Consider the following 27,174-nt stretch of genomic DNA (forward strand, 5'->3'; position numbering starts at 1 on the left):
CATTGGTCACACTGCAGCTGTGAGGTAGAATCCTATCTAGCCGTCGTTGCATGTTGCATATTCAGCTTTCTCCTGTTTTGCATATGCATCTCGCTGTCATTTACCGGCTGACCAAAATCACTGTTCTCTCGACTTTCAGCCAGGTTAAAGAATTCTGGAATTAAACAAATTGCATAAATCTAATATCTACTGAATAATCAATAAGCATCAATTCGCTAAACCGTATTATGTGAGTTTTTGCACATTGACTTTATTAATACTGTGTGAGTGTTTGAAAAGTCATCAACCCTAAATTTTCATTTATACGTGAGTTAGTTAAGTTAAGATAACAGCCATTTTTTATCTGAATCATTTGTATGATAACCATGCAGATAAGATTTATTTGTCACACATTTGACGAAAGTCAGCGTCGCCCAGTGCGACTCGCACTTGAAGTTCGAATTGTTAAACTTGAAGCAATTTGAATAATATTTGGTATACTCATTTTTCCAGATTTTCTAAAAAATAAATAAAAATGCCAGCCAAGAACACAACGGAATTGCTGAAGCAGTTACGTAGTCTTATGAGGAATGTGGATGTCGTGAAGGAGCCATTGGAAGCTTACATTATTGTTTCACAAGATGCACATTCGGTATTAAATCTATACATGTTAATTTTAAAATATCGTAATTGTATGATTGTGTTGTATGTATAGTCGGAATACATTGCTGACTGTGATAATCGGAGAGCGTTCATTAGTGGATTTGATGGGTAAGCTAATTGTAAGAGCTAAATGAAAGCACCTTAATGGGTAATGTCCATATTTTCATTTTTCAAAACCGTGTCTCTCTAGTTCTGCTGGAACTGCAGGTAAAAAATATGTATTATGATCATTAAAAAAATTCCTTACATAATGTGACTCCAATTTTATATGGGAATTTTGCATAATTTACAGTTATTACTCAATCACAAGCGGTTTTATACACGGATGGACGGTATTACCTGCAAGCTGCCGAACAACTTGACAAGAATTGGACGCTGATGAAGCAAGGTACGGTACAATGTCTTAGCGTAAAATATAGATCTACAAAATATCACTTTAATGCATTCGTTCATTTAATTTATTTGCTCATATGTCATAGGACTACCTGAAACACCTTCGTCAGCAGAATGGCTTGCAAAAACCTTAAAAAAGGGTTCTTTAGTTGGGGTTGACCCAGCACTGTACTCGAAGGATGAGTGGGATGCAATGGAAACCGAATTGTCCTTTAGTGGTACAACTTTGATTCCTGTAGCTCAAAATTTGGTGGATTTGATTTGGAAAGAGAGGCCCCCACGGCCACTTAATGAAGTTGTTCACCACCCAATCGAATTTTCTGGAAAATTAACTATTGACAAATTGGATGATATAAGGAAAGAAATGACAGATTCAGGCTCAGATCTGCTCGTGATTACCGAGCTAGATGAAGTGGCATGTACGTATACGGAATCGGAGTCATTGTTAAGTATTTCCGGTAGCACTTTATCCAAATTACGTGTTTTGTGGTTTGCGTCTTTTTACAGGGCTCTTAAACTTGAGAGGCTCAGACATCCCCTATAATCCGGTGTTCTTTGTTTATGTCATTGTTTCTCCTTCGATGTTGCATATCTTTATTGATCCTCGTAAAGTGAATAATGAAATTCGTTCGAGTATCACGTCCGAGCTTAACAACAATGTCGAATTTCATTCATATGAATGCGTAGTTGATAAGCTTAAAGAATTGGTGAGTTCCTGTTTGAGAACGTATATATCTATGTAATTAAGAAACTTTAGACTGTTATGTAATGCTAACTTTGGTAACTTCATAATTGTTTATATTTGCAGGCATGTCAGGCACAAGGGAAAGTGTGGATGAATAAAAAATGCAATTATGCACTTGCCAGTCTTGTGCCAAAGGATCGACTATTGATTAAACTGACACCGATATCTGTTATGAAAGCTATGAAAAACCCAATCGAAGTGCAAGGAATGATAAATGCTCACATTAGGGATGGAGCTGCTGTGTGCCACTTTTTGGCGTGGCTGGAAGAATCACTTAAATCTGGAGCCGAAGTCACTGAAGTATCTGCTGCAACAAAGCTGGAATCTTTCCGAGCGTAAGTCAACATTCTATTCTTGGAACAGTAATATTGAATATTGTTCTCAATACACTATAATTAATACGTAGACGAGAGAAACATTTCATTGGCCTAAGTTTCCCTACTATTTCTGGAAGCGGTCCAAATGGTGCTATAATTCATTATAATCCAGATTCTGCACCAGTCAGTAGACAGTTGTCACTGAATGATGTCTATTTAGTGGACTCAGGAGGCCAATATAAGTTAGTTTACAATAAAAGATACGTTTTTGACTAATTTCCTTAAGCAAACAAAGCAGCAAAATAATTTTTGTTTTTTTAATTGAATAGGGATGGCACAACAGGTTTATTACTGATATATATCTTTTGGTGATATAGTTATATATATATTGATGTAACTAGATATCACGCGCACCGTGCATCACGGAAATCCAACAGCTTATCAAAAAGAGTGCTATACGTTGGTTCTGAAGGGTCAGATTGCTCTAGCATTATCAGTCTTTCCACAAAAGACAACAGGTGAAACTTTGCATATTGATAAATACACTGAATCTATAATATATGTTCCAAATATTAGGAAAGTTTTTGGACTCCTTTGCGAGGCAGAATTTATGGCAGGTACATATTCCTAAGTCCTGACCTATTTATTCATTATTTGATTTCTTCATACTTATATCGTATATATAATTCATTATATAATTTCACAGCAAGGATTGGACTATTTGCATGGCACCGGTATAGCAATATTTGCTTGCATTATTGTAGTTTTACTTGGTAATATGAAATAATTTAAGGTCATGGTGTTGGATCGTATCTGAACGTTCACGAAGGTCCGTGCAGCATTTCATTCAAGCATTCAGTGGATGACCCAGGTTTACGTGAGAACATGTTCTTGTCCAACGAACCCGGATATTATGAAGAAGGTTAGACATCAGGACCTGGATAGTATGAGAATTTTTTTATGAATCTAAAAGCTAATAATTATAAATCATTGTTAGGTCAATTCGGTATTCGGCTAGAAAATATCATACGCGTGGTGGAAGCAAAGACCAAGTACAACTTTTTCAATCGTGGATATTTGAAATTTGAAGATGTAACATTTGTTCCAATTCACCAAGCAATGATTGAAACAAAGATGCTGACTACTATTGAGGTACAAAGAGATCTTGTTTTATGTAGTTTTCTTGACATAATCATATATTTCCTATATGCAGATTGAATACTTGAACGATTTCCATATGAAATGTCGCAAGCTTGTCGGGGAACACATGCTAGCAACAGGAAGTTCGACTAGTGATCCAGGATTCAAATGGCTGCAAAGAGAAACTGAACCTATCAATTTGTAAACAACTCACCAACCGAGATAAACTGTAATTAATCGAAAAAAGTATAATTTTATTGGTTTCATTTATAACGTAAACTTGGATGATGGATTAATTTGTAAGTGATTTGTACAAGTGATTATTTCATTAAAGCCAGGTAAATCGTCAGTTGTTTGTTAGTTTAAAGATCATTCATTTTTCCAATTTTGGTTGCTGAGCTGGGGTAGCAAATTCGTCATCATCCTTCTTTCGTTTGTCTGGCTTCTTCAGCCATTTATCCATAAAGCTGCTCCCCTTGGAACCTCTATTAATATGAATCATTTGAACGAAGTGTTAATTCAGAGTAATTTGGAATGGCATCTTTAAACCTTGTATGATTTACTTTTTGGGGTCAATAGGTTCCATGCAATCCATATCCCTGCACCGAGAGTTGCCCACTTTCGAGTCTACCATATACCATTCAAGTGCGGTGGCAGGTTTCAGGATACTTAATAATTCCTTCGTGTCCATCTCCAGAGACGCATTAAGCCATCCCTGAAAATCAGCATATACAGTACGATGTCAAATGGGACCTCAACTTACAAAAATAAAATACAAAATATTAGCATACCATCACTTGTTCATTACTTTCCAAAATTGCTGGCATTCTGTCATGGAGCCATGACATTGTCTTATTTGAAGCCATTGTTATAATGGTGTAGCTATATACTTTATCTCCCTATAAGATGTATAGGATTAGTAATTGGTTCATTCATGATTAAATGCATAAACCAAACACTAACTTTGGGTGATGTCCACACATCATATAGTCCAGCCATTTTCAAGATTTTCGGTCCTGTCCATCCTTTCGCTGGACTCCATTTGCCGTTGGTCCAGCTGGTCGCATCAGCGACTTTCACATTTGCATCTTGGTGAGCGAAAATAAGGTAAGGCTGTTTTTTGGCTCCCGAAGTTGCGCCAACCGTTTTCCATTCATAAAATCCTTGTGCAACAATCACACATAACTGTCGTTTGTTTAGCACTGGCTTGTACAGTCTAGAGTCCAGTATGCCCTCGATACGAGCATTATTTGTACTTAATCCATGCGATTTTGCTTCCCCCTATTGACATCACATATATAATTAATGAACATTGTGCAGTTGGTAACTGATTAATTTGTGCAGACCTTATGGTACACTGGAATCATACCAAACATCATTGGTTGAACCACAATTTTGTTTGTGCTCGACTCCTGATTGTTTTGTTGTGTATTATTATTGCTGGAAGAAGCGTTCGACGTCTTGTACATGACAGGAGTAAATCTGGTTGGGGCGATGTTTGCAGAGGGATAGTACGTGTAGGGAGTGGTCCCGTCAGACGATGGTGGGTGATCTTGCCAGGTGGGTTGCTGATATTCACCCGACGTCCCATTCTTATAGGTACAGGCTCGACATATTACGTCAGGGGCTAATGTGCTGAAATGCATCATCGAAATTCATTTCATATGAAATAATTATTCAGTGTTAAAGAAAAAAATATATTTGATCAATGAAAGTTCAAAAACATACCAAGCAGTTCGGCCACACATATTTAGCTTGTGACTATAAGGTCCCAAAGTCCCAATGAACGAGTACCACTGACAGCTTGGTCTAAAGTTTAGACTCTAAACTAAAAACACAATTGGCAATACGTCATAAAGATGGACTAGATCAAATTAATCAAATCTGCAATTTTTTAAATAAGCATAATCTCTACTAATTGTAATAATTACTCAACTACTAAAAACTAGTAGTTTTTTTTAGTAATTATTAGTTGAGTGAGACAAGACATTTCCTCAACCAACAATTTAATAACTCAACGTTGTTATAACATAATTATAATATCGAACTTACTTATTAGAAGGGCTGTGAACTGATAAGCTGAGGGTAGAACTAGAACCTTTATCAATCAGCTCAGAATCAGCCGGTCACTGGATCAGCAAACAAGTGAGAGTGAAACCAAGACCAGACGTGTACGTCGCAAGTAAACAAAAATCCATGTGCGTTTATCAGAACGATTTAGTTGGACTTGGGGCAAACTGATTCATCCGGAAATCTTCTCTCTCTCTCTGTTTGACTGCTTTTCACTCTGATTTCTCGGTTATTTTGCCTAGGTGCCTGGTACTGACTGCACCCCTCAAAACAACCAGCCGGGTATCAGCAGAGATTGAAAAAGACACCCTTTTCCTTCCCTCCAGACAGGCACGGCAAGATCGCTCACTGTTATATGCACACAAGTAGAAAGTGAACTCTTGAGGATCGATATTAGTCAGAGAGGAGGATCGATAGTCAGCCGCAAACACACACTTGCACCACACGCTCTTGGCGTCTCCTCAAGTCTCTCCTGTCGTCAAATTTTTGGTCCACTAAATATTTCACCCCGCCCCACGACACAAATACGACTATCCGTCCGTGGTCCACGGATCTACAGAACTGGAGACAGCAATATTGGAATATAATACCAAAAGGTGAGTGTCTAGCAAATTAAGCATTCATTCATTTGAGATTTTGTCAAATTTTTCTATTTCTGTCCCCTCCCACCCCTTGACCTCTTGCCACATTGGAGCAAGGCTTGCCCTAATATTTGATTTAAAAGGTGGGTGGTGGTTTCCGTTATAAATAAAGAACTTCTTATTTCGCACCCACCATCTAAATTTGCTCCAGCCAGACTCGTCATGTTGAAAGAACCGACATTAAATGATACAAAAAAAACTTTTCTCAACAAAGGCTTTCATTGAGAGATGTATTTTCTCCCAGTACAACTTCTTATTTAAATGCTCTTGGTAAATAGAATGAGACTGATGAGAAGGGGACGTACCCCTACTACCTACATATATGGCAATACATACCTACAAGAGCAATACCTACACGGGACGAAGCCCTTTCAGAAAAATCTTTTCACAAACAGTTGGATTCATTCTCATTTTGATCATCGGGTCTCTGTTCTCATCTCTTGAGTAAACATCTGCCCGACATGAGACGCTTGTTTAGTATGACATGGGAATCATGGTCATAATGAAAGCTCAGTTGGATCTTTGGTGAAATAAACCGAGGTGGCTTTGTAGCTGAATTTAGTATTATTGCTGTTTCGCAATTCGTAAGAAACAGGAAATTAAAGTCGAGCCTCTTTTGCAGACATGGAGGTGATATAGAAGGTGATATTCGTTAATCATCATTGAAGAAGCCATCTGCACAAACCTTTGCCACTCTATTATACTCATGAATACTACAAATTCAGATATGGTTTGCAGGTTGCGGAAGTTGTTGAACTAATAGTAAGGAAAGATTGCACGTGTTAATTTATTTCTGCCGAGTAAATGAAGCCAGAACAGCTCTTTGTACTTGTCAGGATGAGCTAAATTGGAGAACGTCAATTAACGAACCACTTGGCTTGGTTTGAACTTTGAAGAGTTGGTCGTCAAATTCCTGCATTTGAATTTCGTGTCGTCGGAGATTACTTAAAATATTGGGATGTGCAGAATTTGTCAGGCTGTACACATTATCGTGTAATTTCTTGTTTGCTTCGCAAATGTGACATATTGGACGTCGGTTATACAAATATTGTTATATATGGAAGACTGTTTGTTTAATTTCTAAATTTATTAGTCTGAAAAGTGACGCCCCGTTTGTCTTAATTTTATGTACAAAGCCTCGCACACAGACTCGGATGCTCGGATGCAACTCATGTTATGTAAGTGGCTGGAATGCAAATCAAGTTCATTTAGGTTAGCACAAGCAAATTGAAGTGTAAAGTGGAAGTGCAGAAGACAACATAGCAATAAAAAGTTCATGCCACATACATAATTGCATGAAAATATGCAGCAGCACCACTACAAGAAACCCTTGTGCATGATATTCTTGCTGTCTCCATGTAGCAGAGAAGAGCAATTATAAAACGCTTCGACATGTTTGAATCGTTTCGTAATAGCAAGTCTTAAAATATGCCAGTAAGTTGACATCCGAAACCAGCTAAATTTACATGTACATAAGTACAAGTACATTTCACTGGAAATCTTATTGACGTGTAGTAATCTTAATACGAACAGCCACCACATCTTAGGCGTTCATTCATAATATATGTGTCCTTATATTTTTGGATCATTTGTCATGTCAGCAATCAGCTTCAGTCAGTTATTTATTGAAGACTCTGTTCCCTTTTTGTACAAGTAAAAGTTCTATTGTTGCTTCCTAATAACATGTGCAATTTGTTTCAGAATATTGCCAAAGTAAATTATTTTTATTTCTTGACAGAACTGAAGCCACGAAATCTGAATAATCAAAAGAATGTCCTTCCGGTACACAGAAGCAATAGTCTGCAGACTTCCTGACGACCTATCTTCGAAGGTGGATTTGAGAAAATGTAGAGCAGAGTTTGAAGAATACATCACAGTGTTAAGGGACGCAGGAGTGGTAAGGAGGAGGTTTTGTCAAGTCATATATACATAAAATGACAATTCGAAGTAAATGTATGCATGCCATTTCACAGGACGTTATTGAGCTACCCCCACCTGAACAGGCTAATCAGTCGCCTTTTGTCGGAGATATTTGCTTCATCATCAACGGAATGGCTATAATGTCAAGAGCCAAACCTTATGAACAAGAGGTAAACTATCGTAATTATAAGTAATTGGAAGTTTTTTCTGATAACTAGATTTATTAATGTGTTGAAAACTTCTGAATGCTACAAAAATTGATTGAGAACTTACCTTATGTAATTCAGATGGCTGCTATGATTCGAACGGTTTTAAAGAAAGAGCTGGACGTTCCTGTTGTTGAGATTAAAGAAGATGGAGTAAATATTCAGGGCGCTGACGTTATTTTCACAGGTAAAAAATATCTCGTCTTTTCTAAACATGTTATGTCTTGATTTATCAGAGCACATGGTCATTGTTGAATAAGATATACCACCGTTCTGTGTAAATATAATATGTAGCAACGCTATGCATAGAACATATACGCACATGTCCTTGATTCTCTTTGTCTCAATTTTTTGTTTTCATTCGCTGCTCGCTCGTTTGACCGTTCATATCCTTACTAAATTATTACTAAATATGCTGTGAAGAAAACGAGGATAATACAACGATATTATTATATACTTAATGTAAAATCAATATTTCAGGAAGAGAATTGTTTGTTGGAATCTCAAAGTTTACAAATGAAGCTGGTAAGTAAGATTTCTTTCTATATTTACAACAATATTTTTATAATTTAAACTTCAGATTAAAGTAAAATGTTACACTTTTAAAGGTGCTCTTTTTTTGGCAAATACTTTTCCTGAACTTCCTTGCAGTCCTATTCAGGTAGTCATAGTCAGTGCATATTAGATATGCATAATGCTACGGATCAATTAAATATTAGTTGATTAACAAAATAAATTGCAGGTGCCATCATCAGCGGGTGATAAGCGACTGAGAGATTACGTCAACATGGCTGCACCTGGAATAATTTGTGTAGGAGGGTGTAAGGATTCTCAAGATGTCATTAAGGTGATTTACGATTATCATTAGAGCCGACTTGGATATATGTATTTAATAAATTATATGACATTTTCAAATAAATCTTTGTTCAAATTGGTTTTCAGAGGATTGAACGACAGGCCAGCTACCGGTATGAAACGATCACCATGCCCAATGAACACAGTGCGGAAGTGATTTGTGTGAATGGATATCTTGTCCACTTAATACCCGAAGAAAATGTATTTTCTGACAAACTCATGTCGTTGTTGAAAAAGGGAATTGAAATGAAGGAACTAACGAAATTGTCGGCCAACTTTTCTCGACTGACAATTTTCCTGAATAAGTCTCGACTCAAAAGTTACGTTTAATGCGAGTCAGAGCGTCGCGAGCATATGTATATACCTTTCAAAAATTTTAAGCAAACTATTAAAAAATCATATGCTCATTTACAAAGAGATTCAAATTATGCATAATAAATTATGTCATATTAGTAGTTTTAGTTTAGGTACTTCATCATACTTACAAAAGGAATAGCCCAGCCTTCTATTACTAAGAAAGTAAAATAGTTTTTCTCATAATAATGGCTAGTATTGACATATGATTAAAATGTCACTAGTTATACAAGTTACAAGTTATATTTGTGCTCTATACATTTTGTACGCAATACAATGTAGTTCAAGTAATATATTAATCAAAATTGCATTCCAAATAATAGCTTGTATGGGCCAAAGGACAGTATTACACTCAGACATAAAAAGGTATTGAAATAATAATTATGTATATTCTTAATGCAAGTTAAGAAAGATTTGAAATAAACTTGTGTAAAATAAAGCGCAATATTCTTGAATGACCACTAATCACAATAAGCTTAAATCCAAATCGCAATCTGTCATTGATATTAAAGATGAAGCACGGAAATATACTGTTAGGTTGTAAGCAGGTCAACGTCTTCAGCAGGTTGTTCAACTAAATCAAGATTCACTACCCTTTATGCGTTTGAGATGTATGCCAGCAAGGAATTCAATGTTGGCATTGACATTGCATAAGCGTAATGAATTAATATACAATCAACGCAAGTTATGCACGGTTTCATTACAAGAAAAAAGTAAACATTTTGAATCTTTTGCGTACAATTATTAATCCAGGATCCAGACGACGTTACATATAATTTCAATGGTGGTTTTAATAATAAACTTATGAGCGTCTCACAATGACCAAAATGGCAAAGCGACGTTAAACAGTCGCCGTTATATAGTAATATCAAACGAAATATCAGAACTGGTTGCTTTTGATCAAGTCGATGTAAGATAGTCCAATCAAAGTCAAAGTCAGATTCACGAAAGATATACGCATAATGCATATGTAAATGTACCACTATCTAGCCACCAATAAGAATTGAGTGAGACTAACGGGTTTCCTGCTTATGTCATATCGTCTCAGTCTCAGTCTTAAAAAATATTTGGACACTGCAGTTTATAGAACCTGAAAAGGTTCAAATTCAGCCAATTATTAGATCTAAAATTTATTTATTATCATGAAAACCTATTCAAGATTTATTTCAAGAGTTTCTGTCGTGTGTATGTTATGCGCACATGTCGTCACTGAAGGCAATCTCAGAAACAAGAAGCAACTCGGGACAGGAATCTCGTTTGCTTTTCCTGGTCTCAACTTTCTCAACGGGGGTTCCGGAAATAACAACAACGCTGGCAATATCTTTGGTCAAGCCACATTCACTCGTACAATTATTTCCACAGGTAATTTTCTTGTGTGAAATGTCCTTTCATGATATTGCGGGTGGGGAGTCAAGTTTACATTTTCTTCCAGTGAGCACCGTTACCACCGCAAGTTTTCGGACTTGCACGATGCCAGTGGGGGCTTTGGCGCCATGTGTAGGACGGAGGAAGCGAGAGGCGGACATGACATCATATCCGTACGACAACGAAATTTTCATGGATCACGAGGCCAATAATCTGGGGATTGATCCTTCAGCCTCCATAGCTCTTATCATAGGCAGCACTACCCTTACTGACCCGTTGGCAGTTTCTGAGTACCTAGTGGCCCACCAGTCTTCCTCCCAATCCATTATTTACCCCCAAGATATTACCATTGAGCAAATAGAAAATCTCCAAAAACATGAGCAACCATCTGAGTCCGTCATTCTCCATCCCTCCAGCGACTCTCCCGACTTGCATGATGATGCCACAACAGTCCGCTACGAGGAAACTTATGAGGACACTTTAGCCGACCAAACTACTGAAATTGCAGTATTAGACGATCCGCACGACGACCAAGATGAGCAGACCACGCCCAAATTGGTTTTAACGGATGAGGAGGAAAAAGCCCGTGCAGGGTTCGGGAAGACTACCACAGTCGTTAGTGTTGATTTATTTATTTTTAGCCTATCATTATACCTTAATAATAGTTAACTATATCGTCCGCAAGAGACTTTAACAATTCTTTCTTAACACAGACCACAGTAATAAGAGTGACCAGTGTTGCGACCACGCTGGCTTCGGGAATGATGGCAACCCTCCAGGTATAACTTTTTAATTGTGTAGTTTTCGATTAGATTAAATACTTTAAACATAATCTTTGCTTATAAAATAGATTTCCTACATGGGCTGCCTACCCCCCTCACTCCCGGTATCAGGCGTCCCATGCTGATCCAGTGATCATAGTACTACCACCGAAAATACCATCCCTCAGTACTTGAAACTTAATAATTCCCCCCGTTATTTATGTATTTATTTATGGAAATTAAAATTTGAAGAGTGTAACAAAAGTGTCTATTGGCTAAATATTAGAGTCTGCACCAAAATATATACCATGCCAAAAGTTGTAATATTTATTTTGCGACCAGTGGTTCGCACATCCACCTGCATTCGCATAATGCATGGATAACCGTTGAGGACAAAGACATTATGGTCTCATACGAATGAGACCACAATGTTCGCATACGAATATTATGCTAATTGCGGGGCACCTTGAACACAGCAACTTCGAGAGCATTCCACTGTTGACTGTGCCTTTTGTTTTCTCCTCTCCAGCAGCACGGCCCATAACTACACAACGTAAATAAATACGTTTGCGAATATTACTGCTGCAAGAAATTTGTGAAATTTCGACATAAAGCTCCGTCTCGGCTGTTTAAGTGGTGATTTGCTCAACCAAGAGAACAGGTTATTACCGTTTTCTTAACTTTGATGATATCTGATTGACTTACAATTTTTAGGTTTTGTTTACGACATAAGACTGTTTTTTCAGGCAAGTTTGTTTTGATCTTCTCGACTTAAGAATCATGGACACTGAAGTTACTATTCTCCGGAAGAAACCAATGAAGTCTTCTGCCATGAAGTCAGAGCAGGTATAAAGAATAATGTTTTTAGAATATTAATTTTACTAAGGTACTAGAATTATGTAAATATGTTGAACATAGGCTGTGAATACTGCTCGGCGTCAAGGGGCAGAAATTGATACGCAGCAAAAATTTGGGGCTGCTCAGAACAAACATCAACCATCAACGTTGAATGTGGCGAAATTGGATCGCGAAACGGAGGAATTGAAGGTTTGATTGCTCTTATTATATGTCATTGTACCATATGTACCCTTCGTTTACTTGTATTTTAATCCAAACTGATACAGCATGCCACAGTGTCGTTGGATGTCGGAAAATTGATTATGCAAGGTCGGCAAGCCAAAGGATTGAGTCAAAAGGATTTGGCTACGGTTGGTGAAATATACAAAAAAAAAACACTAATTCAATAGGCGATGCGTTCATGTACTGATAAAAATAATGACTCCGTCTTCAGAAAATCTGTGAGAAACCGCAAATCATTGGAGACTACGAAGGTATTAATAATTAATGTTTTTCCTATAATATAATCTTTATTTAATTGATCGTGTTAAAATTACTTAAAGCTAACAAATTCTGGTTTTCTAGCCGGTCGTGGTATTCCGAATCAAGGTGAAATTAAAACTTTTAGCTTGTTTGCACTTGTTTGCTGTGATTTCACTGACTCGTGATGAACTGATGACAGGTGTGCTCGGAAAGATTGAAAAGGTTATCGGCCTAAAGCTGCGCGGTAAGGACAAGGGCCAACCATTACTGCCCCCTGGGAAGAAGTAATGCACGACTGCTGCTGATAATAGTGAACACGATAAGAAATATCATCCATCAATTTTACCATCACACACATCAATCGAATAAGTCTTCAGTCAACACGTGCATTCTCAGGGGGCGCCTCATAACAAAAAAATTAAAGAATATATTTCCAAATCCTAAATAATAAGGTATTACATAAATGAAGCGTACTTTTTGAGTATATTCAAATTATAGAAAACTTGGTCTGTAATCGCAGCAGCATCACTTTTCACTAACAATTTCATGATTTAATAAATATAAGAATTTGTAAAAAATGAATAACATGCTCGACCTTTTCTTTTAATGAAAATTCATTTATTTTTTAAATAATGTAAAAACAGCCACATCATCATTTAGAAGACAAAAATTTTGATACTATTTTTAATTTTCATATTAAATGTGCTTAATCAAATCGCAGCTTGAATGTTTCCTCCCTTATACCATCCTTTGTGATAATACGAATAATTACTCCATCTCCACATTTAATGTCACGCTCAGCAGCGGATGTAAAAACGTCCTTCGTAATTTGAAGAGCTTTCTCCACCGTTAGCGGTGCAGTAGGCTTTATTGCCATGTTTTTCAACCCAATCTAGAATATTCGAGATATACGTTTATTATGTATCCACATTTTATATTCTCAAGTCAACTCCTTTTAATGAAACCACACATACCTGACTGTCCAACAAGGGTTGCAACAAAGCTCCAGAAGATCCACCAGCGTGATACATATTCTTGTCGCAGTGTCCAACAGGATCGTAGCTGTAAACGACGCCATTTCCTTCTTCATCCAAACCAGCAATCACATTGGAGACATAGTACGGAAAGAATCTCCGTCCGTACAACATTGTCGACAACATCTGTGCCAAGGCTGCAGCACTCATGTCCTTTTGATGCTCGTGCTTATAAAGCTTTTTGAAGAACCAAATACAATTTGTATTATACAAATCAACCTCTATTTCATTGAAAACCTGTATATTTTCAGAGCAATACCTTCATGCGAGCCTGAATAAGTCGCGTAAGACTCAATACGTCACACCAACATCCCGAAGCCCCAAGAACAGCAGCGTTCGTAAGCGAGTGCAATTTGCCTTGCTCCCTTGTGTAAATGGCGAAGCCGGATGTGAGACGGGTATCGGATGCAATGATGGCAAATCCTGGCCCACCAATTGCTACAATGCTCCTAAAAACAAAATAGTTCATGATTACATCATAGTTCATGACAAGTTGTAATTTGCAATATTAATAATATAATTCTTCATAAAAAAATTGCAATATCATCGTGCATCGTGTCTAGTCTAATATGAAAAGTTAGCTTACCCTCCATTGTCAGTGTACGGTGAAAATTGATGTTGCACTGGTCCTTGCCCAGCGTCGTTGTAAATTAGTCGATTGTTAGACTCCATCATCGAAAGGGCCATCTAATGAAGTGAAAAATTGTGAAATCTTCAATGAATGAGTAATGTATGTAGGAAATGCTAGACGTAATAGATAATAGTAAAAAATAAGTCTACAACCACAACTCACATAACTCACCTTATCCACTTGTACTTTTTCAAAAATATTTTTCAAAAATTTCAGCTTCCGATTAGCTCAGGTCGATTGACTTATTCAGCAGTTATTATTACCAAGCAGATTTGTTGTGAGTTTTGGTTTTGGTGGAGTTTTGCTGTGTCACCGGCAAGAAATTTGAGACTCTGACCAATAGCCAAATTCAAATCCGGCGTCAAACGATGAGGAAATCTTAAAATTCCACCAAGTAATTTTAATTAAAAATTAAATCAATTTTCTCTTGTGAGAGTTATTACTACTTGAAGCAGGTGAAATTTACAAAATTTTAATTGATACAATTAAAAATGGTAAGGATCATGTACAAATGCAATTAGTATTACATATCATGTCATCATGTTTAACATTTTGCGTTTAAGCAAAGCATGACAAATTTTATTAATTGGAGTATAAATATTTTTAGCTGTTTTACTCATTCTTTAAATCACTCATCGGAAAAGAAGTTGTGGTGGAGTTGAAAAATGACCTGTCGTAAGTACATAATAAATAATAAATACACCAAAAGAGAAGCTTGAAAATTACTAGGCAGAACAAACGCCAATTTTTCATTGGTCATTGTATTTTAATTATTGTAGAATTTGTGGAACACTTCACTCGGTTGACCAGTATCTGAATCTGAAAATGACGGAGATTAGTGTAACCGATCCTGCAAAATATCCTCACATGGTTGGTATAATTGACTAATTTGTATTTGTACTGAATTATAATAAACAAACTATTATTGTAGTTAGCTAATTTTAATTTAACACAAATTTGCAGCTATCTGTGAAAAATTGTTTTATCCGAGGGTCTGTCATTAGATACGTTCAGTTACCTGCAGATGAAGTCGACACGCAGTTGCTGCAGGACGCCGCGAGAAAGGAAGCAGCCCATTCGAAACAATAGTTTGATGATGACAGTGATAAAATCATGATGAATGATTTATAATTTAGGTTCGAATTTAGAGAGCCGTTTGAATTTTGTACTTTTCTTTCTGCTTTAACATTAACTTATTTTTGAAAATACAATAAACTGCTAGAGATAACATATATGTATGACTCCTTTTTCTTGTTTTGCTAATTATTGTCTGATCGCTTCCCGTACTTGCATAAGGTGGTTATCTACTTAATGGCGACAAGCAATTATCCTCTCGTTCATTCATTATTTAAATTTCCTAACTTTGAAACTTGTGTTTCATAAAGTAAAAAAATAGGAAACTTGAGACTATGAGATTTTCTTGTTTATGTGAGAAAAATGATTCTTATATTTGTGGTTTTATAATCAGGGCTGTTTCTGTGTACTTCTGTGACAGCCTTAGGTTAGAGAACCGATTTTGAGCAACTTACAAATTGTGGGTAACAAATAGTTACAATTAGTCCTAAAATGCTTAATTTCCATAAGGCCTTGGATGAGTTCGAAGATGAGCACTTGAGCAGGATCCAGAGGTTGACTGGTTGGGATCACTTAAGTGGCTGGTGAGGGTAAACAACACCAAATTTATTTATCATCGTGGAAGCCTGAAATTTGGCATGCAGGTGCAAGTGAAAATCCTATAAAGATTATCATTGAAAAACATTTGCAGACAATGGTTTTACAAATCAGTCGGAAAAGTTAAAATTGTGCAAGGTGAATAAATGGGAAAATTGATACACAGTACAGTGAAGATGTCACATTTGTAAGATAATGGTCAGCAAACCCAAGAGAATGACCCCCACTGGTTTTACAAACCATGAAAGACGACGAAAATTTGCTCGGTCTGTATACATTAGATATACCGAGAATCGAGACTACACTAAGTTTTATTGTTTTTAATTTCCCAAGTCGTATCGTCCTTTTAAACACGAAAATTACAATGCAAATATATTTGTTGTAACCTAATTTGTTATTTGCATTCAAATCGGGATGCTTTCACTTTGGAGCCTGTCCAAAGTGAAAGGGGGTGGGTGGCAAGTCAGAAGGGATAAGAAAGGGGAGTGTGTTTCATTTCATCTCATGAAGTCGAGAATGAGTTGTTTGGCTGCCAGAGCACGTAGATATTGGAAGCCAAGGGCGATAGGAACGTATTCCTCCCTCGCAGCTCTCTGCCTGATGGTGCACAGCAGTGGCTGAGAGGTGGGGAGAAAGTGCTCTTGGTGAGAGAAAGGGAAAGTCGTGGGATTATGGATTATGCTCGTATTTCGTTTAGATGAAACCGGTGGATGGAAAGTCAGCAGGATTTCGGATTTATTCAGCAGCTGTTTTCATTTCTCCTCCAACGAATGGACCCCCACAGCAACAGCAGAATCGAAATCTCCTCTTTGAGCTTCCATGCATCCACCAACTTGCATTCAATAAGCATGGACGGATTCTACACTTGATCTCATAGCAGCAGCAGCACACACACACACTACATGTTTGTTTATTCCTTACTTAAGCCTCGCTTTATCTTATCATGACATGACTGACTAAACAGGAATACAACATATAGTTCTCTTTGGAGAGGAATGGTTCACGTTCTCCCTAGTTTAAGCTCGTGGACGACATGAGGATAAAGATAAATTTAAGTGTCGGTAAAATAAGAATTCTGCATAAGATAGAGCTTGTCGATGGGATTTATTTGGTTATAAGCAGGCAGGATTTCGGAACCACCACCACCCGATGGCCCACCTCCCCCGTGATGATGATGACTTGTAGGGTGCGATTCCAGGTTGTGAAGTTCTGGACCAGAGTCGTCCAAGGGCTCCAGACCGTTGGAATCGTCGAGAGAAATGTCGGAACTACAGAAACTCTCGGCTGAAAAAACACATAAAATTTTAAGTTTCTTTGTGTGTACATATTTAGTTGGGTATGTAGAAAGCATATGAAAACGTATGAAAACGTATGTATCTACCTTCGGGGGAATATGGCATGTTTGGATTTAAGGGTTGGGACCCTGATGGGGTAAAAGGATCGTTAGACCCTTCAAAATAGTGACCAGAGGGTTCGGATGAAGAGGACTCGCTTTTGTGTTTCTCGTCCTTGTCCTTGGATGAGTCTTTGTCTCCCTTCGAGTCCGTGTCCTGCTTCGCCTTCCTCTGTAACTTTTTCATCTTTGCCCTGAAGAACGCACATGAATATTACGATACTAGAAACGACTTTTAAATGACTACAATACAATTATTGGTTGAATATGCATGGCTGGATAAAGGGGTTACATGCCACAATTAAGACTCACCTCTGATTCTGAAAAACAAATATATAATTATAAATTATTAGATATGAGATCTATAAATATACATAAATATAAAACACTTTATTACCTGAAACCAAACCTGGACCACTCGGACGCTGAGACCCGTTTCTTTCGCCAGCGCTTCTCGCACCTACGAGTGTATATAATTCGGTTATGTATTGTTAGGACATTCTCTTACGTAAATCGTGTTATCAAACAAAGCCTATTGCTAACCTTTCGACATGGTTTTGGACTGATTTCAAATGAAGCTGTAATGAGAAAGAAAAACAAATTACACATACTGCATATGTACGTTTATGGCACCTGATCAGTATTGCAGCAAAAACCGTATTACATACATAATATCGGACGGATATTGGCCAGAGGAAAAGTTCTAACCTGCTTTTGTACATTTCTTACCTTTGAATTGTCGTCGCTGGGCCGATGTAAGAATTGTTCTAGGTCGTTTCGGACCTCTTCTGCCATCGCGAGGTCTGCTATTCTCATCCCCAATCACATCATCACTCCCTGAAATTTAACGCCCACACACATGAAATAATTCTATTTACGCACATTTAAATATACCGTGGAAATCAATGCAGTAAAGCCTACGGGTGTTCTTTAGCTTATGTAATTCAGTAATGAAATATTGAAAAGTAAGTAATATTGCTAGATATTTAACAGAGCACGCATTTTGTTTGAGACGCACACATGCAACTGTATGGGTGAAGTAGTTGGGCTAATACTAATAATCGTGCTCTTGTACACACGGGAAATAACGATGAGGTAACTGATTCTTAAAGTGTCATAAAAGGGGATAACAGTGCAGCAAAGGAAAATGTCTGTGATTTAAAATAATTTTGTGGATAAAGGGTAAAAATATCATGGCTAATGTCGTAATACATATCATGTGGCTTTCACCCACTCACTCACCACGGCACATGAAAAATGCACGAGTGGTTGGTGAATTGGAAGTAGTGATTTAAAAGTGATAATCATACCTCTTGGGCTATTTGCCTGCTGGAGGAGGTACAGTTCTTTCTCAAAGTCCGCACGACAGAATATTTGAGATCCACGTAATACAAACTGCTCACCTTTCTGCATGAATCAATTTCAGTGAATTCAACTCACTCGTAAGTTAAGCGTTAAAAATAGCAAGGTTTTTAAACAAGACTGCAATAGATATAGATAAATTATTTAGGATATGGGACAAGAGGTTGAGACTGATGATTGTTCATGGACGCATTATTTAAAGGGAAATACAACTTATTTTAGTATATGGTAAATTTGACATGATTAGCAAAAGTATTGCTCACCTTTAACGGACAAAGACATGCGGCACACACAAAGCAGTTCAAATGAAACACTTGATTCTGAAATAAAAGAAATCAATTTGGTTTTTTATGGTATTCTAAAACTTTAACAATGTTTTACTTATTCGAGAAAGTAAATAAGTTGTGTGTACATGTATATGAATGTGCGGCTTATTGTTCGACATTCGTATATGAAACATTAATTCAAGAAAATCAAAAGTACATACGAGTGTTAGAATGGAACAGTCATGTATTTCTGTCTATCTGTTCATTGTCACGATAACTATTTCGAATCGATACTCGTATGTATTAGGTCAAATGAAGGACCTTTTCGAAGAAAATCGATTAATTGTTAATATGTGGAGGGGTCACTAATAATGGAGGTCTCCTAGCGCATGCTTTCCGATTTTGACCAAATCAATGGCAGTCGATCACAAATTTAATTAATATGAAATTTTCAAAGGACGCTATCTCCCAATGCTCAGGTTTGGAAGTGATATTCGCAGAGGAGAAAACGCGCAGTGAAAAATGTAAAATTGTTAACTTTAGGGCGCGCTTTCTCCTTCTCGGGTGCAAATATCTCTTTCAAACTTGAGCATTAGGAGATCATGTCTTTTGCAAATTCCATATTGATTAAATTTATGATCGATTGGCACTATGTAATTTGGTCAAAATCTGAGAGCATACGCTGGGAGACCTCCATTGTAAGTGGGTGATGGGGTACCAATTTTCAAATGTTTTTGAAATTTTGCGTAAATCAATAGATAAATTGCTAGCTCGGAATATAGGCTTAATTTTTAAATCTTAGACAAACGAATGCCTTACAGCAGTGATTGAAATTCAGAAACATGTAATCTATCAGTGAAAGTTAGATAAAAATTATCGGGTAGTTTGATGAAATAAACTGGGTTTCTACATTACATATTATTTGTACTGGAGGTTTTTCAATTGGCGCATGGAAGACCAAAAGTTTTGTTATTCATTCAGCCGGAGTGAGCGGAGAAAGTGGCATCGACGGTAACATATGAGTATCATAAAATTCAGATTTGAGTCGGATGCATGTATGAAATCCTCGTTCTGAACATTTGTCTCCAAGTGCAATAAGTTTCTAGTGCAAGGCATATAATATTTGGTTACCCGCTGCATCATTGTTTTAAAGCGATGTCAAGATGCATTTCAATAGTTTGATCTATGCCCCTAATCAGGTATTGATGTAAGTGAACATATGTATGTATGTTTCTTAAAATTGCATAAACTGTTCAGAATGCAAATAATCATGAAAATTGGAATTGAATTGTACTTACAGCTGCTCTCATGACTAGTTCTTGAGACAATACTCGTTCACCACACCGAGAACATTTGATTCCAAAAATCCGGTCATAGTCATGCTTACAGTAAAGTTTAGAGTTCCTCCAGTAGCAAGACTGAAATGGGCATTACAAAATGAAGTCCAAGGGCAGATCTGCAATTGCGCTCAAGATGAAATTCTTACGTGACTTAAGGGCACACGGCAGATACAGCAGTTTAAACATTCTTCATGCCAAGGGGTGTCACCTACTTTCAGCAAGAAACGATCGCGTATTTTCTGGCCACATCCCTCACAAATTTCACCCCGAACTCGCATCCCATCTAAAATATGCATCACGGAATTGATAACATACACAAATGCGTTAACAAACTTAAGCTATAAATATAGATATATATACATAGTATTAATTAAGTTGTATTTTTCCCTGCATTCAAAATTAGAACTAGCAAAATTAGAGTACAAATTAATTACATATCGATTGCATTTAAATCAAATACATTGGTAAATGAACATTCTTTTAAAGGAATCAACTTCTGTGAATCTACAACTATAATCTTTATGAACTATTTAGAGCTATTTACCAGCAGAGTCGGGGTCCTTCAAAGCTTCCTTGGTAAATTCTAACATAACGTTCACTTTCACAATTTCACTCAAAAACCACCACGCCGTTTTTAAAAGTCTCACTTTCCTTCAGTCGAATGGAGAGACCGTAGCCTTAGCCTTCAATTTCCTTTGACACCTTATCACATCTCCTTCGAAACTGCTCGAGACCAAGTGGGAAGGAATTGGGGACCGAATGGAGTGAGAAAGTGCCTATGGATTTGGTGAGATAGCTGGCTCGGATGATTCTGGCTTCCTTCTGCCCAGAGGAGCAGCGAGGTTTGGTGGTTTTATGGAGAAAGTTGGAACATGGAGAGTTGGCGAAGGATGCGAGGAGTCAGGTCGCTCACTCTCCGCCCAACTCTCCGCCTCCTCCTCTCCCTTTCACTGCTTGTCCTTCTTCCGGTTCCAGACTTGTCTATCTCCTGTCTCTCCACCAACTAATGTTCCTCCATGCTCCTCCATTTTTACACTTTTTCCTTCCACGACCACTGCTGCGACCAAGACTCCTTCCACCATGACCTGCATGGCAACTAGCCTCACGCTTCCCTGTCTCCTTGGCCTCTTCATATTTAATCTCACGCTCTCACTCTCTCTCTCAAGACTTGAAACTCGTGACCACCACATCTTGTCACCAGCATATCAAAAATGTCCCCAGTCAACACGGTTGACCATACTTTTATTGAAATACTTAGATATCAAGCATACAGATCTTGACCATGCATGGACATGTGACATTGAATAGGGTTAGATTATTATTTAATTAGTAATCCGTGAAAATCGGGTGGGTTAAAAAAATGTATAAAACTAGCAGTGAAAGAAAATCATGGTGATGCCATTTTGCTAAAAAAAGAACATTTCATATTGTTTGGTTATATTCATGGAGGCGAAAATGTTGAACCACAGCGGTTTCCGGTCATATTAAAAATCGTCGATATCATTAGGTTTAAACAAAGAAATGCGATGATGGTTCAATAATGATGAATTTGATGTAAGCAGATAAGCAGATTTATTTAAAGAATGCGCCTGCTTCGTTTGAAATTTTCCACATTATGCACACACGCATTATACTTTTTTGGTTGACCTAATACATTCAACTCATAACTGTGATATTATCCGACCCTTTGCACATTCAGTGGAGGGAGAAAAATGAATAGGGATTACAACCAAGTGAAACAATGGGTAGCTTACTCATCTTTTATTGAAACTTTATGCACACTTTGTATATGCATATATAGAAATAGAAATAGCAATAATCCATTATTGGTTACTGCGATCCATTTATTTGCTTCTGAACACTATAACATCAAATTGATTCATTAAAGTCATTATTTATTAAAAATATATGTAATCATATTTAAAACATCGTTATATGCACGCAAAAATTATTTAGGTACAAATATTGCAATTGGCTTAAGGTGGCTAGTTTCTCGGAGAAACGTTCTGTGTGGCAGGTTCATCTCAACTTATTCAAACTTGCCATCCCCGTCTGTGGAGCATGGGGGGAGGACTTTTATACACGGCACGAGTGAACTATGAGGGCTCATTTTTATTGTTCAGTCGAAGGGCACATAATATGTGTATGTATTATGCAACTGAAAAAGTATAGGGTTTTAGGTATCCCGATTATGATCGGTGAGATCGTGAAATCGGCAACACGTGTTGCTCCCTTTGCTTCCACTTTTCAATGAATGTCCATTCATCCAAAAAAGTGGAGAGGGACGACAACATGACTTACTCTTGCATAATGAGATATTTCATCCCGTTTGATTTACCACCATCCGCACCTGACTCTCTGCCCATATTTATATTTCTGTATATATATCCAGTGTCGTACAGAATGTATTCTGCTGACAAATTGAGATTTCATGGCTATTACAAGGGTGTCCATTTTCTCCACTTTTGTCACCCGGTGTCTAAAACCAAGCATGTAAATTCATGCATCTGTCCTTACCAAATTAATTTCACCAACAAGCGCGTGATTTTTCATGCAACAAATATCTGATGCAACTTTTGAGCCTGACAGAAGGAAGCAACTGCAAAAATAGAAAAGAGTTTGCATTCTATGTTGGCATTGGCAGTAAGAAAGTTTCATACAATAGCAGTACTAGTGCACTAAGGAGGTGTGAGAAAGCAATTGTACAAGTAATTTGTCGCTCGTACAGGAAACGATTACCAACTGCAATCAAGTGAATCACTTTTTGTACTGACAGATTTATGAAACTCCCACTGTACTTGCATACTTATGTAAATACGTCAAGACAAAGAAAATGCTGTGTAAAGTGGAAGATTACTTAGTACAGTCAATTTGCTATTTTTATTTTACTGTCTTGAAAAAATAATAAATGAAAAAAAAGTTGTGTTTTGTATTGCAAATTTCCAGAAACTCGAAGAACGTTTGACGATAAGCTAATAAACCGAGTGTAAAAGAATTTCCAAAGACAAATGTGGAATCACAACTCAGCAACTCATTAACCTCTCATCAGCCTCTTGGCTCTCTCGTGCACAATCGCTCTCTCTCCTTCGTATAAGCACTTACTTACGTACAGTGTCTGTCAAAATGAAAGATTTCCACTCATCCGGGTGAGATTATGCCGTTCCACTCATTAGCTCCAACCTCATGCATCAGAAACCTTGCTTCGTTCTTTCTATACTTCCTGCTCGCCTCCCACTCTTTCGCTGCATGAGAGGTCCTGACACCGAGTTGGGCTTGAGAGGAGAAAAGTCGAAAGTTGTGTTGAAAGGGCAAAATCTTGGCAAAAGTTTTAATTAAAATTAAAAAATTAGGATCATTTGTCCCCTTCTCAATGTCAACAGAAGGCTGCTACTTGCCTGCTCCGCCACAGTTTGTGGATCGGGAATCGGGGAGGAGGACGAAAGAAATGTGCTTAGTTTTCCTTCATGCCTGTAATTTGTTACCCTTCGTTTCCTTCATCCACTTGTTCCTCAGCACCCAAAAGTTCTCTACTTTCTGCCCTCTTTTCAGTCATTCTTCATTTAGCTAACTTTTTTCTGGCAAAGCCTTGGTTGGCAAATTCCCTTGTTGAATAAGTACATTATTTTGATTAGAAAAAGTAAGTAAAACATCAATATTTATCCCGAATGAAATAAATATAGGTTTGACATAATTTGCAGAAATGTTAGTGAGTTATCCTAAAGTTCTATTAAATTTTCATGCGTGAATTTATAAGGACATGCATTGGTACTGCCGTGTTGCTTTGCACAGATCGGCTTTCAGTCGAGTCATGTTGCTGCTGGAAATGGAATGTTCATTTAGTTTAGCAGATTCAACAATGTACAATTTTAACAATCAGGCAGACAGTTGATTTTTCACGGTTACTTTGCTCCCTAATATATATGTCTATCACACTACGAGTAAAGCGAGGATAATCTAGTTTCACGAGTAACCCTTTGCTGTATTCATCCCATTTAAATTCTGGCTGCTTTCTTCCAGCATTTTACGTATATCACTTTACAGGAAATTTGTTGTTGGACCCCTCTCCCCATGTTAGTTAACCATATGTAAATATGTAGGCAAGCATTGTGCACGCATGTAATAGACTATACGAAAGTGACAACTCTGACTGATGTCAGCGAAATAAATTGATGAATACAATTTTAAGGCAGTTAAAATATGGCAAAGATGCCACTCAATGCATTTACTACTGGTTCGATCTACACTAACCTGTATCATGCCATGGTTGATGGTTTTTTGGAATAGTATGAGTGGGTCATATTTCAATCATCCGTCACAAGACCATTCACAGGAAATGCCACTTACTTCTTTAGTGTAGCAGGTAGGGTGACTGAGTGATTTCCTGCCAGTGGAATGATTATTGGGCGGTGTGGCCAGTACAGTCGAAATTCATTGATCCCTTGGTGTTTCGAGATGAATTGAGTGCCCGTGTGAGAAGAGTTGCGAGCCGCTCTGACTGATGACAATGAATGGGATGAATGACGTGAAGTGTGCCAATCTGTCAATCATTTTTACAGCAGGGAGCTAAATCAGTAATAGATCTTGATGGTGACCAACAGCCACACACCAGTCATTACTTTATTGAAATGTATTATGTTGAAAAGTTAACATATTTATTGAATCGGGAGACGAATTGGGCCCAGAGGAGATTGGTGGGGGGTCGGAGGAGTTATGAGCCTCGACACGTGATCACACAGGAGAAAGTCGCGTGCCCACCAGTCAATGAATGTTTACATTCTATCTTATTTTTCAATCTGTTGAATTGTTGATGAGGTTTGTCTCACCAACCAGAAAATCCCTTCCACACATCCACAAAACAAAGCAATATTTCTTCATTTGCTCCCAGGCAGGCAAACCAAGGAATAACTGTTCTGCGTACATTTGTACTAATAGCTGCATAACGCATGCATGCCTTTGTTTTCAACCAAACCGTTACATTCGCCCATGATTCACTCAGTCAGAAATCGCATAATATTGTAAGCACGAGCACATACATACCCAAAGCTGGAGTTCAAACCAAACAAAGGCTGAATACTGGGGCCAAGGTAGATATGGACCGTCGACCCATGTTCTGCCTTATATGTATGTCTACATACGTTCATTTCATTTCGTGCACTTTTGTACATACGCAAACTGTTAGTTAGTTCTTCAAAAGGGCCTTTAGGAGATGAGATCATCTCTGTTTGAACTGAAAATCACTGAAGGCTATCAGACGATGGTACTTTTATTTCTACATGTTGCAAAAGTGTGAGAAAGTTTCCCTTCCCTTTGTCATGTGTAAACAAGGATTTTGACCTGTGCAGTCAATTCAAACATTGAATGATTATTTGGGCTTGGAATCTGCGACGAAGGAGTTATTACATACATGCAACGAACGATCCGTTTGGAGCGTAAGTAATTTCGAAATGAATGAAGAGAAAGAAACTGCATGCTCCATGCTGTATTCAAGTGGAAACTTTGTGAAATGAACGAATCTCCTGCAGCATCTAAACTGCAAGAAACATATCATGGAAAACAATATTGTCAAATTACTTCCACTTATTTGGTCAAAAGACAAAAGAAACTCATCCCATAATAACACTACCAAACCCAGCGAGTCAAAGATTCTGTCGAGTACTTCTGAGCTGCCAGTCTCATATTGCGCTACAAAATAATACTAAAGTCAAATGTATTTTGGGAGGATAAAGCAGTCATAATAGTTGTGAGATTCTAGCAAGTAAGTACAGGTGGATGGTGGCTGAAGCAATATATTGCCCAGCTCTTCTTCATTTTACTTTCACTCCAGTCTCATCATTCCATTCAAGTGTGAATGAATTTCAGCCACAACCACAGGTCTCGAACAATTTCCTTTGTGCTAGCGACGCAATTCCACACATTCTATGCACACATAAACGCATGCAATATGAATTACCATGCATGCATCAAGGGGCTAAGTCTCCACAATTGGAGACGAAATCTATTGTTTGTGCAAAAATTGATTACGCCGTGAGTGTGGTTTTAGTGCATATCTATGTATCCGTGCGCCGTCTTAGTGACGATAATAAATTGTCACTGTTTTCACCACACAGTGTGGGAGCGAGTGATGAAGGGGTCTCTACTTGATAAATAAACGGTTTTGGTGGGGATCTTCTGGTTGTGGCGTGGCGAACTTGAGGAGGAGGAAGAAAGCGCAGTCGGCTGAGGAGTTATAAAAGGAGTCATGTAAAAGGCCAAGGAGTGAGTGGTGGTGGTGGCGGTGGAGAATGTACGACCGGTGTGTGTGGTGGTCTGAATGTAAAGAGAAGGAAGGAGGGAAAGTCGCCGAGCGAGAGAGAAGTGGCTATTCACACGAACTTTTTCTCCAGCTGAGAAAATCTGGAGAAAGGAGATAAAATATAGACCCTGAGACGACGAGGACGACGAGGATATTATCCAACCGTACTTACTCCTCCAGGCTTCTCGGACTGAAGAAAGTCCGCAGAGTGTTAGAAAGAGAAAGTCTTTTAGAGCGAAACCTTTTTGTCAAATGTCACAGTGGCGTTTAAACTTTAGAATATCGTAAAATGTCTTCGATTTTCTTTATTTCTCTAAGTTTACAAAATTGTCAGCAATAGAATCCCACTAACGATTGGCAATCAGCATGTCGTACGAGAGACGTGCTGGTTCCTGTAAGAATAGCCTGTGTCGTTTGCTACTTGGACATTTGCTATGATGTCACAAGGTAAGTTTA

At 37.8% G+C, this 27,174-nt stretch overlaps 8 protein-coding genes across 16 annotated transcripts; 5 read left to right on the plus strand and 3 right to left on the minus strand.

Annotated features, from left to right (window-relative positions):
- The first annotated feature begins 4 nt into the window (after nt 1-4).
- On the plus strand, nt 5-3,586 carry LOC110846556 (xaa-Pro aminopeptidase 1). Of its 4 annotated transcripts, none has more exons than XM_035850482.1 (16): nt 5-143; nt 493-631; nt 695-750; nt 833-849; nt 935-1,030; nt 1,122-1,454; nt 1,543-1,742; nt 1,844-2,115; nt 2,187-2,339; nt 2,427-2,440; nt 2,499-2,615; nt 2,674-2,714; nt 2,804-2,831; nt 2,891-3,019; nt 3,095-3,249; nt 3,311-3,586. In XM_035850482.1, the coding sequence occupies exons 2-16, from the start codon at nt 515-517 to the stop codon at nt 3,440-3,442; spliced, it is 1,860 nt and encodes a 619-aa protein (XP_035706375.1). In that variant the 5' UTR covers nt 5-143; nt 493-514; the 3' UTR covers nt 3,443-3,586. The 4 variants fall into 4 exon arrangements, with proteins under 4 accessions (XP_035706375.1, XP_021949044.1, XP_035706373.1 ...); XM_022093352.2 differs by having other exon boundaries at nt 29-306; XM_035850480.1 differs by having other exon boundaries at nt 29-263.
- On the minus strand, nt 3,471-5,611 carry LOC110846557 (abasic site processing protein HMCES). The gene is made up of 7 exons (XM_022093353.2): nt 5,290-5,611; nt 4,966-5,065; nt 4,584-4,872; nt 4,201-4,518; nt 4,029-4,136; nt 3,801-3,952; nt 3,471-3,722 (listed from the first exon to the last, which is right to left on the minus strand). The coding sequence occupies exons 2-7, from the start codon at nt 4,983-4,985 to the stop codon at nt 3,611-3,613; spliced, it is 999 nt and encodes a 332-aa protein (XP_021949045.1). The 5' UTR covers nt 4,986-5,065; nt 5,290-5,611; the 3' UTR covers nt 3,471-3,610.
- A 103-nt stretch (nt 5,612-5,714) lies between these two features.
- LOC110847199 (N(G),N(G)-dimethylarginine dimethylaminohydrolase 1) lies at nt 5,715-9,748 on the plus strand. 4 transcript variants are annotated; one of them, XM_035850487.1, is made up of 9 exons: nt 5,715-5,903; nt 7,085-7,126; nt 7,687-7,845; nt 7,922-8,038; nt 8,156-8,261; nt 8,555-8,599; nt 8,683-8,735; nt 8,817-8,921; nt 9,017-9,748. In XM_035850487.1, exons 3-9 carry the CDS (start codon nt 7,720-7,722, stop codon nt 9,257-9,259), a joined length of 795 nt encoding a protein of 264 aa, XP_035706380.1. In that variant the 5' UTR covers nt 5,715-5,903; nt 7,085-7,126; nt 7,687-7,719; the 3' UTR covers nt 9,260-9,748. The 4 variants fall into 4 exon arrangements, with proteins under 4 accessions (XP_035706380.1, XP_021949775.1, XP_035706381.1 ...); XM_022094083.2 differs by lacking the exon at nt 7,085-7,126; XM_035850488.1 differs by lacking the exons at nt 5,715-5,903; nt 7,085-7,126 and adding an exon at nt 7,133-7,382.
- A 580-nt stretch (nt 9,749-10,328) lies between these two features.
- LOC110846562 lies at nt 10,329-11,713 on the plus strand. The gene is made up of 4 exons (XM_022093357.2): nt 10,329-10,645; nt 10,716-11,263; nt 11,362-11,427; nt 11,499-11,713. Exons 1-4 carry the CDS (start codon nt 10,426-10,428, stop codon nt 11,553-11,555), a joined length of 891 nt encoding a protein of 296 aa, XP_021949049.1. The 5' UTR covers nt 10,329-10,425; the 3' UTR covers nt 11,556-11,713.
- A 181-nt stretch (nt 11,714-11,894) lies between these two features.
- On the plus strand, nt 11,895-13,300 carry LOC110846033 (endothelial differentiation-related factor 1 homolog). The gene is made up of 7 exons (XM_022092638.2): nt 11,895-12,070; nt 12,156-12,255; nt 12,328-12,456; nt 12,534-12,617; nt 12,701-12,740; nt 12,832-12,855; nt 12,929-13,300. Exons 2-7 carry the CDS (start codon nt 12,190-12,192, stop codon nt 13,015-13,017), a joined length of 432 nt encoding a protein of 143 aa, XP_021948330.1. The 5' UTR covers nt 11,895-12,070; nt 12,156-12,189; the 3' UTR covers nt 13,018-13,300.
- A 25-nt stretch (nt 13,301-13,325) lies between these two features.
- LOC110846032 (proteasome subunit beta type-1-B) lies at nt 13,326-14,710 on the minus strand. 3 transcript variants are annotated; one of them, XM_022092635.2, is made up of 5 exons: nt 14,566-14,710; nt 14,350-14,450; nt 14,023-14,212; nt 13,704-13,940; nt 13,436-13,621 (listed from the first exon to the last, which is right to left on the minus strand). In XM_022092635.2, the coding sequence occupies exons 2-5, from the start codon at nt 14,448-14,450 to the stop codon at nt 13,436-13,438; spliced, it is 714 nt and encodes a 237-aa protein (XP_021948327.1). In that variant the 5' UTR covers nt 14,566-14,710. The 3 variants fall into 3 exon arrangements, with proteins under 3 accessions (XP_035706382.1, XP_021948327.1, XP_021948328.1); XM_022092636.2 differs by having other exon boundaries at nt 14,557-14,693; XM_035850489.1 differs by lacking the exon at nt 14,566-14,710 and having other exon boundaries at nt 13,326-13,621.
- A 32-nt stretch (nt 14,711-14,742) lies between these two features.
- Nucleotides 14,743-15,628, plus strand: LOC110846034 (U6 snRNA-associated Sm-like protein LSm2). Its single transcript, XM_022092639.2, has 4 exons — nt 14,743-14,888; nt 15,002-15,069; nt 15,174-15,264; nt 15,358-15,628. The coding sequence occupies exons 1-4, from the start codon at nt 14,886-14,888 to the stop codon at nt 15,481-15,483; spliced, it is 288 nt and encodes a 95-aa protein (XP_021948331.1). The 5' UTR covers nt 14,743-14,885; the 3' UTR covers nt 15,484-15,628.
- A 1,302-nt stretch (nt 15,629-16,930) lies between these two features.
- LOC110846989 (LIM homeobox transcription factor 1-alpha) lies at nt 16,931-21,276 on the minus strand. The gene is made up of 11 exons (XM_035850486.1): nt 20,971-21,276; nt 20,573-20,709; nt 20,385-20,504; nt 19,084-19,140; nt 18,769-18,865; nt 18,188-18,295; nt 18,002-18,036; nt 17,856-17,918; nt 17,771-17,778; nt 17,447-17,652; nt 16,931-17,349 (listed from the first exon to the last, which is right to left on the minus strand). The coding sequence occupies exons 1-11, from the start codon at nt 21,014-21,016 to the stop codon at nt 17,117-17,119; spliced, it is 1,110 nt and encodes a 369-aa protein (XP_035706379.1). The 5' UTR covers nt 21,017-21,276; the 3' UTR covers nt 16,931-17,116.
- Nucleotides 21,277-27,174: the final 5,898 nt, after the last annotated feature.

Source organism: Folsomia candida, unplaced genomic scaffold (assembly GCF_002217175.1).
Source record: "Folsomia candida strain VU population unplaced genomic scaffold, ASM221717v1 Fcan01_Sc003, whole genome shotgun sequence".
In the NCBI taxonomy this organism is placed as follows: Eukaryota; Metazoa; Arthropoda; class Collembola; order Entomobryomorpha; family Isotomidae; genus Folsomia; species Folsomia candida.

Excerpts from the sequence above, each read along its gene's own strand:
- LOC110846556 (XM_035850482.1), top strand. The coding sequence starts at position 515 with ATGCCAGCCAAGAACACAACGGAATTGCTGAAGCAGTTACGTAGTCTT. Across the intron at positions 1,031-1,121 it reads TTGGACGCTGATGAAGCAAG|GACTACCTGAAACACCTTCG; the intron begins GTACGGTACAAT and ends CATATGTCATAG. Across the intron at positions 2,616-2,673 it reads CTTTCCACAAAAGACAACAG|GAAAGTTTTTGGACTCCTTT; the intron begins GTGAAACTTTGC and ends TCCAAATATTAG.
- LOC110846557 (XM_022093353.2), bottom strand. The coding sequence starts at position 4,985 with ATGTGTGGCCGAACTGCTTG. Across the intron at positions 4,873-4,965 it reads ATGTGTGGCCGAACTGCTTG|CACATTAGCCCCTGACGTAA; the intron begins GTATGTTTTTGA and ends GATGCATTTCAG. Across the intron at positions 4,519-4,583 it reads TGATTCCAGTGTACCATAAG|GGGGAAGCAAAATCGCATGG; the intron begins GTCTGCACAAAT and ends TGATGTCAATAG.
- LOC110847199 (XM_035850487.1), top strand. The coding sequence starts at position 7,720 with ATGTCCTTCCGGTACACAGAAGCAATAGTCTGCAGACTTCCTGACGAC. Across the intron at positions 7,846-7,921 it reads TGTTAAGGGACGCAGGAGTG|GACGTTATTGAGCTACCCCC; the intron begins GTAAGGAGGAGG and ends GCCATTTCACAG. Across the intron at positions 8,262-8,554 it reads CGCTGACGTTATTTTCACAG|GAAGAGAATTGTTTGTTGGA; the intron begins GTAAAAAATATC and ends TCAATATTTCAG.
- LOC110846562 (XM_022093357.2), top strand. The coding sequence starts at position 10,426 with ATGAAAACCTATTCAAGATTTATTTCAAGAGTTTCTGTCGTGTGTATG. Across the intron at positions 10,646-10,715 it reads TCGTACAATTATTTCCACAG|TGAGCACCGTTACCACCGCA; the intron begins GTAATTTTCTTG and ends ATTTTCTTCCAG. Across the intron at positions 11,264-11,361 it reads TCGGGAAGACTACCACAGTC|ACCACAGTAATAAGAGTGAC; the intron begins GTTAGTGTTGAT and ends TTCTTAACACAG.
- LOC110846033 (XM_022092638.2), top strand. The coding sequence starts at position 12,190 with ATGGACACTGAAGTTACTATTCTCCGGAAGAAACCAATGAAGTCTTCT. Across the intron at positions 12,256-12,327 it reads CTGCCATGAAGTCAGAGCAG|GCTGTGAATACTGCTCGGCG; the intron begins GTATAAAGAATA and ends TGTTGAACATAG. Across the intron at positions 12,856-12,928 it reads TCGTGGTATTCCGAATCAAG|GTGTGCTCGGAAAGATTGAA; the intron begins GTGAAATTAAAA and ends AACTGATGACAG.
- LOC110846032 (XM_035850489.1), bottom strand. The coding sequence starts at position 14,450 with ATGGCCCTTTCGATGATGGAGTCTAACAATCGACTAATTTACAACGAC. Across the intron at positions 14,213-14,349 it reads CCGTACACTGACAATGGAGG|GAGCATTGTAGCAATTGGTG; the intron begins GTAAGCTAACTT and ends TTTTGTTTTTAG. Across the intron at positions 13,622-13,703 it reads AACCCTTGTTGGACAGTCAG|ATTGGGTTGAAAAACATGGC; the intron begins GTATGTGTGGTT and ends CGAATATTCTAG.
- LOC110846034 (XM_022092639.2), top strand. Across the intron at positions 15,070-15,173 it reads GAGTTGAAAAATGACCTGTC|AATTTGTGGAACACTTCACT; the intron begins GTAAGTACATAA and ends TAATTATTGTAG. Across the intron at positions 15,265-15,357 it reads CTGCAAAATATCCTCACATG|CTATCTGTGAAAAATTGTTT; the intron begins GTTGGTATAATT and ends ACAAATTTGCAG.
- LOC110846989 (XM_035850486.1), bottom strand. The coding sequence starts at position 21,016 with ATGTTAGAATTTACCAAGGAAGCTTTGAAGGACCCCGACTCTGCTG. Across the intron at positions 18,296-18,768 it reads GCAGGCAAATAGCCCAAGAG|GGAGTGATGATGTGATTGGG; the intron begins GTATGATTATCA and ends GTTAAATTTCAG. Across the intron at positions 17,350-17,446 it reads CATGCCATATTCCCCCGAAG|CCGAGAGTTTCTGTAGTTCC; the intron begins GTAGATACATAC and ends GTGTTTTTTCAG.